Raw genomic sequence first — 17,319 nt, forward strand, 5'->3', positions numbered from 1 at the left:
TATCGTAGGGATTAACTTTGTGTAAAGGTTAAGGAAAGATGAGGGAGGGTGGAAGCTAAAGAAGACAGTAGATAATTGAAGGGTTTTTATTTTGTTTTATGTTTTCACATGGTCATTATTTAAAGCTGGAAGAGGCTTAGAATTTGTTTATATGCTGGACAGGGGGAGGAGCTTAGCAGAGAAGGAAAGAGTAAAGGTACCAGAGAAAGAATAATTTATGGACCAAAGTCCTTTATTTAAGAGGTAGACTCCAGAGCTCAACAGAATGAAAAGTAATTAATGATCCAGTTAGCAGTTTGTTTTTTTAATTCTACAAATTAGTTAAAATGATGTATATCTTTATGATATTTTCTAGTGAAAATAAACATTTTACTACTTTTATTTCTTGAAGATATTTGCTTGCAGGTTAATTCCTGGCAATAGTTTCCTTTGTAATGTCCTACAGTTTAAAAGGAGATGAATTAATATTAAAGAAACTGACAAAAGCATGAGAAAATCATCCGTTTCGCTATATTAACAAAACTTTTCGTTTTTCCATTTTATCTGTTAATTATTTTCTTAACACTTTACTGTGTTCCATTCCAGGAAATCAATGAAGATTTCTAAAAGTGAGTTATATAGCATGGGTTTACTCTATTTGATACATCATTTAAGTAGTACTAATTTTTCTTCTTTTTTTCCCCCCCCATTAAGGATCAAGACTCTTTAAAGAAAAGCCAGGGTGTTGGTCCAATTAGAAAAGTTCTTCTCCTTAAGGAAGATCATGAAGGCCTTGGCATTTCAATTACAGTAAGAAGTAGTGCTTCCAGGCTCCTCTTCTGTAATTAACTAGTATAATCGTGCTCCTCTGTTGGACATCTTTGGGAAACAAAGTATTCTGGATATGTTCTCTAAATAACTAAATTTATTCCCCTGGGTGTAAACTTTTTTTTGTATGTAAATCTTCCTAATGACTATTAAGTATTACTTTAGTAAAATTATTACTTTATTAAGCATAATTTAGCATTTTCATTATGACTTGGGTTATAGTTTTGTACAATATGCTGTGATTGCCTGTAGGACCTTGAGAATGGATATGACTGTTTTCTTTATGTTCAATGGCTCCAGATTGTATTGTGCTTTTCTCTAGAGTATGTGCTTTTCTCGTGTTCTCATTTCTTTGTTGTCAGATCTCACTGGCTGTTGAGTCCAAATACTCTTCCTTTCTAAATTTGATGCCTTTACAAACAGTTGTCTTGGGCAACATTTCTGAGAGCAGCATATTATAAAATACATATATTTGGAGTCATTTTGCTGTCCTTACAGTGCTGTTTTCCAGAGGAATGAATAAGATGGCTTTACTCTGTGTTTCATTTGGTAATACATGGATACTGCATAAGTGCATTTGCTTTTTGGTATTGTTTAATGTAGAAATTTTTTTTATCATAAGAAGTTTACCTGATAGGTATTTATTGAATACCTACCTACCTTTTTAAATGCACTGCCTAAATTTTAGAAGAGCATAAATTTTAGAAGAAATAATACATACACACACACACACACACACACACACACACACACACACAAATAATACGTCTATATACACATACATACACAAATAATACGTATATATACACACACACAGATAATACGTCTATATACACAAATAATACGTATATATACACATACACACAAATAATATATATATACACATACACACATATAATTATAACACAAGCTAAAAAGTGAAAGGTACCAAGTAACTGCATTTTATCAATTCTGTGTTGCATGTTTTTTCGCATTTTAATATCTCTGAAATTGAGATTCTTCTTACACTCTTTCAGTGATTTTTGTAGTACATAAAATAATGGTAAGTCTTATAGTGATTTAGATTTGATAAAATCTAATAGTGCTGTGGACTATTAATACCTAAAATATTTTTATTTATGTTTAAAAGAGTTTAGCCGATTGTAGTTTTTTGATTTTTTTTTTTTGGCTTTGGCATGTGTTTTAGAAAGCAGATGCACATGTATGTTATTGTTTTATTCAGAGATAACTCTTCGTTTGATACTCGTAATATATTTACCATTACCTAAGTAGCAAATAATATTTTACTCAGCATTTATACAAGATAGATGCTTATTGAAATGTATTTTTAAGAAGATATTTTATTAGAAAAGTCTGACTGTAAAAGAGTAAACTAATTGACTGCCTTTTTTTTTTTTTTCTTTTTTGGTTAGGGTGGGAAAGAACATGGTGTTCCAATCCTCATTTCTGAGATCCACCCAGGGCAACCTGCTGCTAGATGTGGAGGACTGCACGTTGGAGACGCTATTCTGGCTGTTAATGGCGTTAACCTAAGGGACACAAAGCATAAAGAAGCTGTAACCATTCTTTCCCAGCAGGTAAGTTCCCTTCATGTAATTAAAATTGGATCTTCTTGAAGCTACTGAATATTTTATACTTCCAGTACTTGAGGCTTCTCAAGTAGTAAAGTGTTTATATATAGATACTAGTTCCCTTTGATTTGGGCCTTTTATAGAAGATACTCAGCCAGATTTACTGAAGAAGATTTTATTTGCTTTTTCCCACAGCTGTATAACTTCGAGCAAGTTACTTAAATCCTCTGCTCTGCTACAGCACCCTTATTGGAGAGCTGTAAGGATTAAGTATGTTGATTCATAGGAAGTGCTCCGAACAGGACCTTGTACTTAGAAAGCAAAACGTCATTAATGACTAGAACACTATACAAATAGAAGGCATTATAGAAAACATAATGTTAGAAGCAGATGGGTTTTACAGACATAAATGTTAGAATTGAAAGGGTCCTTAGAAATCATTTAGCCCAACCCTCTTATTTAAAATGAGTAAACTAAGGTTCTTAGGGATTTGCTCTAAGTTGCAAAGAAAATAAATTACAGAGTTGGGATTCATACCCACAAGTCTTATTTGTTACCAAGTTTACTTAAGATGGGTTTTTTGTTTTGTTTTCTTTTTTTCTTTCAAGAAGAAGTTTGAAGAAATTAGATGTTGATAGTACATTGAGATGTTTGTTGGGTCCTCAGTGTAGAATTGAATCTCAAAGTTGAAAGTGAATTTATAGCTTATTGGTTCAACTCTACTTTGTATAAATCTCTATAATATCACTAATTAAATATTTATATTGGGGGTAACTTGTTGATAAAGTAGTCCATTCTATTGTTGTACATTGCTGATTTTTAGGAAGGTCTTCCTCATATTAAGCCTAAAATCTGTCTCCATGACTGTCACCCACAAACCTAATTCTTTAATCTAGAACTTCATGGAAGACTACCGCATCATCCATCTGTCTCCCCCAAATGGTACTTGTAAGCATTATCTGCCAAGAGAGATCTCAGAATGCAACCCTAATCTCTTTCAGTTAGTGTTTTCTCAATCCAAGTTGGCCATGTTCAGTAGCACAAGAGTGAGTTGAATGGCAGTTGTGGTAAAGGAAATACAGGCAGTCACAAACTTTTAAGGAAATGCTAAGCATGTGTTAAAATTCTGAAACACAACCTTAAACTGCTGGGAAAGCAGAGCACCAGAGAGACTGACTTAGTGAGTGGCAGTAAAAAATGGCTTGCTTTCTTTGGAGCAAAGGCAGGCCATAATTTTCAGAGTTGCAAATACCAGACTTGTGTGTAGTGATTGTATTCTCTAATTAAATGACTTGGAATGTTTTTTAAACATAAAATAACCTGTAACTTTTTACTGAACATAAGTTTTATTAAAGAAGAGCAGTACAGGGGCACCTGGCTGGCTCAGTAGGTTAAGCGTCTGCCTTCGGCTCAGGTCATGATCCACAGGGTTGTGAGATCCAGCCCCACATCATGCTCCGCACTCAACGGGGAGTCTGCTTGAGATTCTCTCCCTCCCTCTCCCTCCGTACTTCCCCTTGCTTGCACTTTTCTTTCTCTCTAAAATAAATAAATCTTTAAAAAAATAGCAGTACAGATATTAACATTTATTTATAATAAGTATTTTTAAAAATTTATTTAAGTAATCTCTATCCCCAACATGGGGCTCGAATTTACAACCCTGAGATCAAGCGTCAAGTGCTCTTCTGACTGAGCCAGCCAGGCGCCCCAAATATTATACGTTTAGTCTAGTAGAAAGAGCAAGGACTTTGGAGTCGAATTTCAGTTTTTCTATTTTACTTGCTCATCATATTGGAAAAATTATCTGCTCTTTCCAGAACTCATTCAGGTTTCTCATTCATGTAAAAGAGACTGTACAGGATTGAAGGATATAGTTTCGTACAATAAATAAAATATTATAATAATTACTATTAACACTGTGGTACTCAGTGAAAGTTAAGTAAAGGCTCAAGACGTATTCAGTAAGAAACAAGAAATCATTGTGTAGAGGTTTCTTGAATTGGTCAAGGAAAAGTTTGTGTGATGCCCTTAAGTGCAACTTTAATATCTGACTACTTAGATGGATTTGCTATGTCAAGTACAAAATGGCAGAATGACTTTTAAACTAAACATTTGTTCTAAAATTTTTTAAGCTGAGTAGTTAAGCATTGATTTTTAGTTTAGGTCTGTTAGCAAAAATACTGTGACTAGTACAAAGAGCTATTGTAATATTAAAAGGAAATTACTTAGGATTCATGGGGTTGATCTGGACGTGATGGCCTCTGTGCTTTTCTATTTTTTGAGATTCTAGAATTTCATTATCTCTTGTCTTGAAAGGAGCTACATTTGAGGTCTGACTGCTTCTCATGCCTATCAAGGAATTTGGAAACCCTTTTTTGAGTATAATTACACTAACTTGACTTCCTCATTTTCTTTCTTCATTTTAGAGAGGAGAGATTGAATTTGAAGTAGTTTATGTGGCTCCTGAAGTGGATTCTGATGATGAAAATGTAGAGTATGAAGATGAGAGTGGACATCGCTACCGTTTGTACCTTGATGAGTTAGAGGGAGGGAGTAATCCTGGTGCTAGTTGCAAAGACACAAGCGGGGAAATCAAAGTGTTGCAAGGTAAAAATTACTCTAAAAGTTATTGTTAATGTATTTATTATTAATAAACTTTTAAAATACAAAATTTTAGATTTCTTCAGTAACACTTTTAATGATGGGGAAATCATCATTAACAGATCAAATAGCTCTCCTTTGCTTATAGTTTCATTGCATACTGGTCACTATGCCAAAATGTTATTTACATATAAGTTCTCTTAGGTTCATTTTGGATTTTAAGACAAGTGTATTACCAGTTACTGAACTACAAATGATCCTTGAAAAATAAAAAATAAAAATTCAAGTTTTCTAGATTCTGAAATAGACTGATAAAAATGCCTTTTAGAGTAGATACATCTTACTGTCAGCTTGCTGTTAATGCAGATTCTTCTGTCATAATACAATGATTTGTAGACTAATAAGAATATGTTATTAGACCATTGTCTTGCGATTATTATTAGAATCAGGATATGTGATCTTGAGAATTTTTGGTTTAGTTCCTTTGCTATTATTTACACATATTGTAAAGAGAAATTCTAGCCCTTTCTTTTACATAGAGCAGTCGTTCTTAAATTGTGATCTGTGAATCTCGGGGTGGGTCCCTGAGACCCTTCTAGGGAATTCATGAGATAAAAACTGTTCATAATAGGGGCACCTCGGTGGCTCATTCTGTTGAGCCTCTGCCTTCAGCTCTGGTCACGATCTCGGTGTCCTGGGATTGAGCCCTGCGTCTTCGGGTTCCTGCTCATCAGGGTGTCTGCTTCTCCCTCCCCTCCTCCCCCCACCAGCGTGCATGTGCGCGCACATGCTCTCTTTCTCTCTCTCTCTCAAATAAATAAATAGGGCGCCTGGGTGGCTCAGTTGGTTAGGCGACTGCCTTCGGCTCAGGTCATGATCCAGGAGTCCCGGGATCGAGTTCCACATCGGGCTCCCTGCTCAGCGGAGAGTCTGCTTCTCCCTCTGACCCTCCCCCCTCTCATGTACTCTCTCTCTCTCTCTCTCTCTCTCTCATTCTCTCTGTCTCAAATAAAAAAAAAAAAAATCTTCAAAAAAATAAATAAAACGCCCCCCATAAAAGGTTCATAATAATGGTAAAACATTATTTGTGGTTTTTTTCCTGAGTTGATATTTGCACTGATGGTGCAAAAGCAGTGGGGGTAAATACCTGTTTGCCTTAGTACAAATCAAGGCAGTGGTACTACTACTAAAGTAATCATTGTTTCTTTCTTGCCATCTACTCAGAGTTAAAAAAAGAAAAAGAAAGAGAGAAGAAAATACCAGTTTCATGAAATAGTAAAACTTCATTTTATTAAATCTCGACCCTTGAATATATGTCTTTTTTGTACCGTGTGTTATGAGATGGGAAGTATGCATAAAGCACTGAGTGTGCATGCTGGTCTCAAAGAAAAGCACCTAAGTGATTAAGTAGCTAGCTGAACTGCCATTTTTTTTCATGGAAGACAATTTTGACTTGAAGAATGACTGACAAATTATGGTTGTTCAGACAGTTTGGCAGCCATTTTCTTTACAAGGAACAAAATGAGTCCATCACTTCAGGAAACAACTGACAGTATTTATTGCCAATGATAAAATTTCGGCTTTCAAGTGACAATTAGAATTTTGTAAAACCTGTATCAATCACCATGAGCTTGACAGCTTTCCAACATTAAACTTGTATAATAAGATTGGTGGTGATGTTAATAAATGTGATTTTTTTTGATATAGTAAAAATGAAACATGTCAGCTTGTAGAATTGCTACATAACTCAGTGATCTAATATTTTTCAAATGACCAGTGTATGATGTTACAAAATCCTGCATGGGTAAAAGAGCCATTCAAACAGCAAGATAGACAAGTGGATTTTAACGTAACAGTGTGAACAGTTCATGGATATGGTTTCAAATTCTCTGGTTTCCAATTTTGGTAAAGTATCAAAGAAGAATATTGACAGTTATCCGAAAAGCCTATTAAAACTACTCTTCCCTCTTCCAACTATGTATCTGTGTAAGGGTGAACTTTTTTATATACTTGTAATAGATTGAGCAGAGGCAAATAAGAAAATCCAGCTATCTTCTATAAAGCCAGACCTTATTTATTTATTTATTTATTTTTTAAAGATTTTATTTATTTACTCGACACAGAGGGAGAGAGAGAGCATAAGCAGACGGAGCAGGCTCCCCTGCTCAGCAGGGAGCCTGATGGGGGCCTCAATCCCAGGACCCCAGGACCATGATCTGAGCCGAAGGCAGCCGCCTAACCAACTGAGCCACCCCGGCGCCCCTAAAGCCAGACTTTAAGGATATTTGCAAAATTGAAAATAATGCTCCTCTTCTGACTAAATTTTTGGAAAATGGAATTATTTCCACTGAGACAAATATGTTGTTTATGTTAACATTTATTAGGCTTATTTTCATTTTTAACAAAGTCATAATTTTTTTAGATTTCTCAGAAGTTTTAATTACTAATATGGTAAACATCAGTAACTTACATAACATTAGTAAACCACATGAACAAAACTCTTTGGAATCTGCAGTGTGAAGGCATCCTGAAAACCAAAAATGAGAAATTTCTGGCACAGAGTTATATAGTGAACTAATGAACTAATGTTCTTGTGGTAAGCCTGGATTTTATGAATTATCTACATGTAGACAGCAATAGCAATCGTGTTCTCCCCATGCATCTTGAACAAAACTATTGTGGCAGTACGTCAGAACTTTACACCGTTGGGCTGCTTTCCCTATGATTTCATTGTCTTTCACCCTTTCAACTATTTTCTGTCCGGATTAGAAGGCTTCTTCCTTTCCTTTTTTGCAGCTGAGGCTAAAAGACTTCTCTGTCACCTCTGTAAATTGCAGAACACTTAAAATGTGACTCATAAAACCAAAATGTATGCTCTTATGATTTATTACTATTGACTCAAATCACAAAAAATGTATCCATTGGTTATTGTTTAGCACACGTCCATACTTCATGGCTCACTAAATAGATGACATAATCAACTCTGATTTTATTGGCAAGCCTAGTGTCTATTTTTTAGATTAACCAAAATTTGTTTTAAATTGTATCTGGACATTGTCTTGCCAACAACTTAGATTTTTAGCAGGAAGCTAGCATGTGCCTCAGTTCACTGCAGTTAAATAATCTGAAAGCGAAATGTAGAAGAAACATATAGTTGGCTGTTCATTATATATTTGTGTAAGTAGAATTAACTGAATTTTATGATTGTATTAATTCTAAGTTTCATGGAAGTCTGGCAAGAAATTATAATTTTTTGATAGGTCCAACAGAGAATATGAAAAAATCTGTACAGTGTTTAATATCTGGCAGAAGAAGGAAGAATCCCTTTGTCAGAAATTACTAACTTGATTAATTTAGGGCCCCATTATTTGCCTAATTACTATTATTAATTATAGTGGGCATTCCTTTGTCTTTGCTCAATCAAATTATAAGACTTTTTTTTGAATTAGAAATTATCTGCCTTTTTTTCTCTTTCAGGGTTTAATAAGAAGGCAGTAGCTGATGGACATGAAAATGGAGACCTAGGAACTTCAAATGAAACTCCTGTAGAAGACGGTGCTTCTAAACTAGATGATCTGCACAGTCTGTATCACAAAAAATCGTACTAAATTGACTGTATCTCCAGACAAGATTGTTGATCAGACTCTTCTGAGTTTGGGGCACTAGGGAAACGGTGACAAAGACTATACAAGATCAAGGGAGGCTTGTAGCCTAAATGAAAGGCGGGTACCTCAGGGCTTCATGTGAACAATTCTAAATGCATAAAACTCTCTGTTTTCTGTGGTATACCATAATTAGCTATTGCATGTAAAGCAACTTTGATTTTTGTAAAACTGTAAAGCACCAAAGCATGTGTTTCCCAAAGGGATATTACTAGGCTCTTAAGTACCAAATGAAGCACGACTGTTTTATTTGTCTCCTTTTCCATTTAGTAGACCGGAATTTTATAAGAAATAGCCTTTAAATACAAGAGAATAAATGAATTCATATTATATATATTCCAGAATGTTAAGTGTGGTATTTCAGAGACAGAACCTAATTCAATGAATTGCAGAAATGTAGGCTTGACTTAATTTTTTTAACTAAAAGAATGGTTTTAGTTTTTTGATTTATTTTGCAGCCTGATATCTAAATCAGTTCTTAATGATCATTTATTGTAATGAGTTTGCCTTTCAGCTTTATTCAATGCAGTACAAAATAGTTTTCTTTAAGCAATCCTTTATCAATCAATGCTGCACTAGAAATACTTTCTCAAAAGTTATTGTACATTGTACTTTCTTGGTTTTTAAAAGAAATGCAGATGAGTATAAAATATCTGTCCTCAATTATGTTGATCTGTGTGCATGGTATTGGAGCATTACATTATTAATGTTTAGACTCCAGTAGTTTTTTTCTGGGATCCACAAAAGACAGTTTTATACATTTTGAGTTGTTCATAAAGTTTGTCTTGTTGTGATAGTCTTGGTACTTAACGATACAATTTTCTGGCAGTAATAGCTCAAATTTATTTGTCAGTGAATTACATTGCATCTACACAGCAGTTTTCTCTCAAAGTAACTTATTTGCCAATCATTTAAAAAGCTGAGGCACTGGTGGGCAAGATAAGGTGAAGACATTTTGATGCAGTAATTGTTTGGGTTGGCTTTTCATCTCAGTGTTTGCTTGACTAAAGTGCTCTCATATGCAAACTACAGATTTGTTAATTCTCTTATCCCAGGATTAAAGCATGGAGGGCCTGCTCTCTTATTTACTGCTTTGCAGGCCATTGGTACCCTGCTTGGGGAAAGTGAAAACATTGCATTTAAAGAGGTGATAGTTTTGCCAATATCACTGATTTTTTTTAAAGGATATACATTTAAGGGGCTATTAAGTGGGGGACAAGCCTACAAGGCTTTTAGAATATTACCAGTATCTTCATGTATAATATTCGGATGTTACGTGATACAGAACACATTTTTTTTTTGTCTTTCCTAGATGCACTATATATTTGTTCATAGGTAAATCTGTACAATGTATATACTTTATTTGGTGGTTTTGTTATTTATAAATTTTATGTTTTAACTATTGCTCATTTATGGTTTGTTTTGGATGGTTTTGTTCATTTGTATATCACCATGTTAGTTTGTAATAGAAATGCACTTCATAAGTGTATATTGTTACTGATATTAAAATACCTTGTAGTGTAACGTTGCCTCCCAGCAAAAGCTAGTATTTAGTTGTACAACCAAATAAGCAAGCTACATGTTACTGTTTGCTCCTGACAGGCTAGGCCTCTTAAAAGAAAGTTTTTTCCTTATGCATTCCCCCTACACCAAATACATACCCCAGGCATGACATGAGATCTGCAAGCTGGAGTTGAGCCAGTATATTCATTTAGCCAAAAAAATTTCCATTGCGGTGTATCTGAAAACATTTTTGCTGTGACTTGAAACCATGTTCTTGTTTTTTTTTAAAACGCAGCCTGGGATGGGATGACCATGGCGGGGTTTTTTGTTTTGTGTTTTTCCAGAGAATATCCTTTATCTACTAGACAGAATCCTTGGGAGATACTAGCTAAAACTTTTTGATTTTCGAGAACAATCTAAAAAAGTCCATGAAGGGTATTTTAAGAGCCTTGAATTGGCATTTCTCTGGAGATGCTGTGTAATATGGATCATATGGGATGGTTATGACATAAACTCCTTTTAAGGGCTGAAGAGCAAAAGAAAAAACTTCCCAGGTAGTTTAAGATTGCTTAAGTCAGTTCCGCTTTCATTCCTGCTTCACCCTGGTTTGCGAAGTCTGCATGAGAACCCTGTTGCTCAGATGCTACTGTGAGCTTCCTGGCAGGTGTTTAGAAAGTACCTAGTTAAAAGTTCATTTTAGAATGGTCTCTGGGGGATGAGCTAAGAATTAGAGTCTGAATGAGAAGCAGTTTTTATATTTTCAGATTTATAGGGAAGAAATTCCTAGCACCTAAGTTTCTAGGACAAAACCAAATAGAAAAGGAGAGAACTGTTGCAAAGCCATTACAGTTAAAAAGGAAAAAGAAAAATCTACAAATGTACACACAGAGGAGCGGAGAAAAAATGTTCCACAGTGTGAGGGTTGTGTGTAGGTGTGTGTGTGTGTGTATTTACAGTTTAGCCTCTAAAATTCTCTTCTACGTTATCTGTTAGGAATATGATGGAGCAGCAACATTTGGGTTATGAGGCTTGTTAAAACAGGTTTAAGAGAAGTGAAAGGTTGTGAGTCTTGGTAATTATAACTGAATAGTTGTCAAAAGGTAACACAGCTTGTGCTTGGTGCTGGTTTTACTCCCCACACAGTGGACTTACTTTGTTTTCATGTTAAGAAACAAAATTCATTGATTCATGTGTAAGTCACACATTATTTGACATCTTTATTATGTATTCCACTATTCCACTTATTCAGTCTTCCATGTAGGGTCGGCCTCAGATCTATAGGATTTATGACAAATGTATTATATCTAGTTGAGTTTAATATTTTTTTATTAGCCTGTAAATAAAGATGGCATCTTCTACATTAAAATGGTATTGATCTCATTTTTAAAAAAAACATTTCAAGTTTCTTTTTTTTTTTTTTTTTAAGGTTTTACTTATTTATTTGAGAGAGAGTGAGAGAGGGAACACAAGCTGGGGGAGTGGGAGAGGGAGAAGCAGGCTTCCTCCTGAGCCGGGAGCCCGATGCGGGGCTGGATCCCAGGATGCTGGGATCATGACCTGAGCCAAAGGCAGACGCCTAACGACTGAGCCACCCAGGCACCGCAAACATTTAAGTTTCTTTCCCATTAAATATTTTGGTTTATTTCTAGTAGCTTCTATCATTTGTACTAACCAGCCATCAGGTCCATGCAAAGGCTGAAACCTAGTTACTATAATGCAACTTTTTTTTTTTTTTTGGTAGGAATTAACTGTGTGATCATAGGAAATGTTTACTCTGGGTTAAAAACATGGTGGTTGGAAGGAACTGTCAGAGCAACTGTGGGACCAGCGTTTTGTTGAAACTTAGCAGATGGCAAAGACTCTAGTCTCCTTGGGTTAGTTTTGTGTTACAGATTTTGATAGTCAATGTTCTCTAAGCGGATAACATTGAAACAAATTAAAAAACCGATCCTGTTAGATATTGTGTAAGAGGCCATTCTTCCATTTTTTCATCTGAGCCCAGAGTTGAGAAGTTTCCAAAATAGGTGTAAAATAATTTTTAGCAACATCTGTAAACATTGTTCTGTTTCTTTGCTTCAGAAGTTTTACATATGGTCACTTACAGTCAGCCTAAGGACTAGATGTAAAATGTGTAGGAATGCCTTTGCTTTGCTAAGGATATTTGAGGTCAATCAGGAAGATAAACTTATAAATGGTATTTTACTCTTAGTATTGATGAATACAAATCATATTTCAGAAGACTACTTGAGTTATGAACATTTAGAAACACTTATTTTTTGTCATTGATTAACCTTGATTTAGTCCTCATACAATATGCTGTCTGTAGGTCAGCTTAAGCTCCCAGCTCAGCAAGCAGTTTAGAAAAGTCTTTTCCCCAGAATTCATCTGCATAAAAAAAAAATTCATCTGCATAGGATGTTGTTCGATCTATGAAATTTAAAAGATTATTTACATTTTCATTTTTAATCAGTGTTCTATTTTAGGTGGTTTTGTAACTTTTTTTTTTTTAACTAAAAGTATTGCAAGTTACCATGCGCTGTTGGTGCTAAATATTTGTCTGATACTAAATCTTTTTCAGGTGTATTTTGAGAGCGGTAGCCCCTGTGGCGGTGGCCAGGAGACTGCGTCTCGCAGATGTCCCGCAGGTGCAGCACAGTGACTCCGGGCTTGGCAGCTGCTACACTCTGAAACCCATCCCGGCTTCTCCAGCTGCTGCCCCCAGTGACTGATCAGGACCTTGCCTTGGGTTGAGGACTCCTGACGGTCTTGCCAGACTTCCGTAGGATTACATTCTAATCTCAGTGGCTTCCTCCTGCAGCTGAGCTCCTACCTGCATCGGGGGCTGGTTGCTTCCGGCTTCCCACTAAACCCAGCTTCCTCTCTTACTGCCTCACCAGCATTGCTCCTAATAAATCTGTTACACAGCAGATCCCTTCTTGGTCTTGGTGTCTGCTTCTTGGAGGACCCAGGCTAACACAAGTGGACCAGGAGTGAGATGTGAGGAAACAGATTCATAGATGAGGAACCGGCTCATCTCCCACCCAGAGGCTGAAGAGGAGGACCTTCTGATCAGTAAGTGGTTGGCATGAGGGCACGGCTCAGTTTACTATGTATTTCATAAATGGTGTACCTGAACCTGTTCTCCTTAGAAAGGCCTACCTGCAAAGTTCATCTCTGGCTAGTATCCAGCAATTTGGATTTCAGGAATGTCCCCCCTTTCCCATTCCCTAACTGATAGGGGTGGTTTACTGTGCCTGAAGCCTTTGTACAAACAGTAAGATTTATGTTAAACACCTGCTTTCCTTCTGGAAATCTGGACTTTTGATACATGCCAGGCCGAGTGCCTCAGTGACTGAGGCCCAATAAAAACCCTGGAGTGCAGGCTTGCCTAGGCTCAGGCAAACTTCCCCGGTGGACAGTATTTCATGTGTTACACATCATTGCTGGAGGAATTCAGCTCATCCTCTGTGGTTTAATTAGAAGACGACTCTTGGAGCTTGTGCCAGATTTCCTCTGGACTTTGTTCATGTGCCTTTCCCCTTTGCTGATTTTGCCTGGTGTTCTTTCTCTGTAATATCATAGTTGTGAGTGCAGCTCTATGCTTAGTCCTGTGGGTCCCTCTAGTACCCCCTCAGACAGTTACTGTCCCCATCTCCTCTCTTGGCTGCCAGGCCAGTAACTAGGCTCAAATTCTAGCACAGCCTGGCTGTGGATGTGCTGGGCCTGGTAAGGGAGAAAAGAGATGAGACCTCACAAGTGTAAGAATTAGCTAGCATATACTGCCAGGTGCCAAGTGCTACTAGGATTGGATTTGAGAGGGCTTGATCAAGGACTAAACTCCCTCGTTAAAATGAAGAATTCAGATTGGAAAAAATAATCCACACTGAAAACATAAGGACACCAAAAATCTGAAAGTGAAATGATAAAGAAGATACACTGGGCATATATTCCCCAAAGGCTAGCCAAGATAATTATTCCTGTCAGAGAAACTAGGCTTCAAGGGGGAAAAAAAAGCATTACAGGGATAGAGAAAGCTACTTCAGTTCTTAAAGAATCAACTCAGTACAAAATTAAGATAATTCTAACCTCGTGTATATTAATTTAAAATAGCCTCAAATTATATAAAGCAAAAATTAACAGAACCACAAAAAAAATTCTAAAAAGCCATCACAGGATTGGGAGGTTGCAACAAAACTTTCAAAGAATTTGGGAAGGAAGGAAGATTTGAACAGCAAAAGTAACAACATTGTAAAAGACCTCTGGCTCATAAGTAGGAAGATAGATGAATGGAAGTATAAGAAGGAAAATTAGAGCCACAAAATATAAAATACACAAACTTGGAGGCTTTGCTTTGGATTGGTAAAATTTGCAGTTTGTCAAAGTGCCAGCAGGGGGCAGCAGATTCTCCAAATATGATATTCTGCCTATTAGAACTGGAAGGTTTTATGAGATTGTCAAAATACTTTTTTATTGGGAGGATGAATAAACTGAGAACTAGAAAATTACATTCCTTGTCCAGGGTTACACAGCTAGTAGGTGTCAGCCAGGACTCGAATCCCTCTCTTGATTCTACTTTAATAGGCCACAAAGGGAGAAAGGGAAATACGGATGAAACTGTCAGCTTTTCAGTCTTTCTCCCCAACTTATATACTTTTTTAATGGTGCAAGGTTTTATGGAGCCTAGGGTTGATTAAGTTTTGATTTTTAAAAATGATAGTTGAGCTGGATTTGAATTTCACTAGGAATAGATTTTTCACAGTTGGGTGACTGTTGACATTCCATGGCAGAGCCGCAGACTCTTGAGACGGGAACGTTCCCTCCCTCGCCCTTCATGTTCACAGGGTTCCCGTAGTCTTCAGGGAGCCAGGTTGCAGCAGGATACTTGTGACATTTGGGAAAGTGTCAGTCTCACCATCAGTAAGGACATTTTTATCTCTGCCGAGCGCTGTAACAAATGCGTTATCTACTTCTGAAAGCAGAAAAATTGAACCAAAAAAAAAAAAAATCAACTAATTTTCAGGGGAAAAAGACAACAGTTGTTGTCTTTTTGAACTGCTGGCCAAACTAATAATGAAAAAAGAGAGTAGAGGCAAATGTACAAAATAAGGGAGAAATAACCATAAAAACAGGAAATGAATGGGTGATAAAAAAAACTATTCAATTTTATATGAATAAATTTGAAAACTTTTCAAAGATAATGTAATTTACCAAAACTGAATTAAGTTTTGGGGTGCCTGCGTGGCTCAGTCGGTTAAGTGTCTGCCTTTGGTTCAGGTCATGATCCCAGGGTCCTGGGATCAAGTCCCACATCAGGCTTCCTGCTCTGGGGGAGCCTACTTCTCCTTCTTCCTCTGCCACTCCTCCTGCTTGTGCACTCTCTCTCAAATAAATAAAATGCTAAAAAAAAACTGAATGAAGTTTTAAAATCTAAACAGAGTTCCATGGAAAAAACCGTCAGTGCTGCCTCCTCCCAAAATTACCACAAATATATGGTTTCATAGGCAATGCTACTGAACGTTTAAAGAGATTATTTCAATGCCTAGCAAGAAAAGAACCTAAAAAGAGAAGAAAATGAAATTGTTTTTGTCAAGCTAATAAACCTGAAGATTGACACAAAGAAAATGACAAGACCTGTCTCATGAAAGAACATTAATGCAAAAATCCTAAATAAAATGTTATTGATGTGAATTCAGCAGCAGTTTAATGGACTCACACACCATAACTGTTTAATATTAGGACATCCAATGATATAATTAATCATACGGCTGGGTCTAGAAAGGGATCCTAGGCAAGAAAATCATTTGCCTTTTTTTTTTCCCTTTTAAGATTTATTTGAGAGAGAGCGCACCGCGGAGGGGCAGAGGGAGAGAGAAACTTAAGAGACTCCCCGCTGAGTGTGGAGCCCAGTGCTGGGCTCGATCCCACGACCCTGAGATCACGACCTGAGCCGAAACCAAGAGTCGGAAGCTTAACCGACTGTGCCACCCAGGCGCCCCAAAAATCATTTGCTTCTAGTTCCACAGATCCTGAAAACTAATTGGTGAAAATCCAACACTAATTCTTGGTGAGGAAAAAAAGGAATGAACAGATGCTTTCTTAATATACACCTCAACGTAATCTATTGCTACCCCTAAGCCAGCATCATGCTGAGTAGGGAGATACTAGAAGCATTTAGTATGGTAAGGGAGGTATTGCCAATGGAATTAAGTGTACATATAAATTTGATAAAGGAGGTTGCAACAGCACTATTGGCCTACATGATCACATTCCCAGAAAAACTAGGAGAATCAACTAAAAACTACTAGAAACAAGGAAATTTAGTAAAGGAATAGGATATAAACAAAGAAGAAGAAAAAATACGTTTTAATATTTAAAAATATGTCTGTAATAGCTAATACCAACATGGTGCCCACCGTGGGTCAGGCACTGTTCTAAGGGTTTTACATGTATTAACCCTTGTAATCTTCACTGCAACCCCATGAAGTATATCCTACCACAGTCTCCACTTAGAAGTAAGGAAATGGAGTCAGAGAGAGATAAAATAACACTTTCTTGATCACACAACGATAGCAGAATCTGAACACAGGCAGTCCAGTTCCAGAATGTATACTTTTTTCCACCAAGGCCGTACCAGCTCTTGATCTATAAAAGGAGGGAGATGGTACCATTTCTGATGTCAACAACAACAAGAAAACACCTAATCATAAATTAAACAAAAGTGCAGTACTTACACAAAAACCATTTAAAATGCCCTAACGGGATGCAAAAGAAGGCTTGAACAAATGGAAAGGGTTATACTACGTTTTGTATGTATAGCCAGTGCATAACCACGTATGACCAAGAGTTCCATCAGACAAGAACGAATGGGAGCGGAGGCACACGAACATGCCAGGTTAGATCGCTTGTGGAAGAATGGGGACACGCAAGGAGATGGCCTGGGGTGTTAAGGGAGAATTCTTTACACTTGAGAGATTTTAACAAGTTTATAGGCCAAGAGGAAAATACCATTTGAGAGGGAAAATACCAGCCCCTTTCCCGTTGACCCAGGACGGGAGATGAAAAGGACTGGCGTGGATGCAGTTTTCTGTAGGAAGAGGGCTGGACAGGCAGGTACAGGGTCTGATTTTAAGGACCATGAAGGAAAGGAGTGTAGCAAGGCCTCAGAGTACAGGAAG

The 17,319-nt window shown here is 36.8% G+C and overlaps 1 protein-coding gene across 2 annotated transcripts in view; it reads left to right on the forward strand.

Moving 5' to 3' along the window:
* Positions 1 to 11,510, forward strand: part of GOPC (golgi associated PDZ and coiled-coil motif containing) — a 41,910-nt gene extending 30,400 nt beyond the window's left edge. For both annotated transcript variants that reach the window (XM_028117020.1, XM_028117021.1), the window contains 4 exons: positions 694 to 789; positions 2,220 to 2,384; positions 4,805 to 4,985; positions 8,457 to 11,510. In XM_028117020.1, coding sequence (XP_027972821.1) covers positions 694 to 789; positions 2,220 to 2,384; positions 4,805 to 4,985; positions 8,457 to 8,587 — 573 coding nt within the window. In that variant the 3' untranslated portion in view covers positions 8,588 to 11,510. The remainder of the gene's footprint in view (positions 1 to 693; positions 790 to 2,219; positions 2,385 to 4,804; positions 4,986 to 8,456) is intronic.
* The last annotated feature ends 5,809 nt before the right edge of the window (positions 11,511 to 17,319 follow it).

This window comes from Eumetopias jubatus, unplaced genomic scaffold, assembly GCF_037043125.1.
Source record: "Eumetopias jubatus isolate StellerSeaLion01/CBP00866 unplaced genomic scaffold, mEumJub1_p1.0 scaffold_6, whole genome shotgun sequence".
Classification (NCBI taxonomy): domain Eukaryota; kingdom Metazoa; phylum Chordata; class Mammalia; order Carnivora; family Otariidae; genus Eumetopias; species Eumetopias jubatus.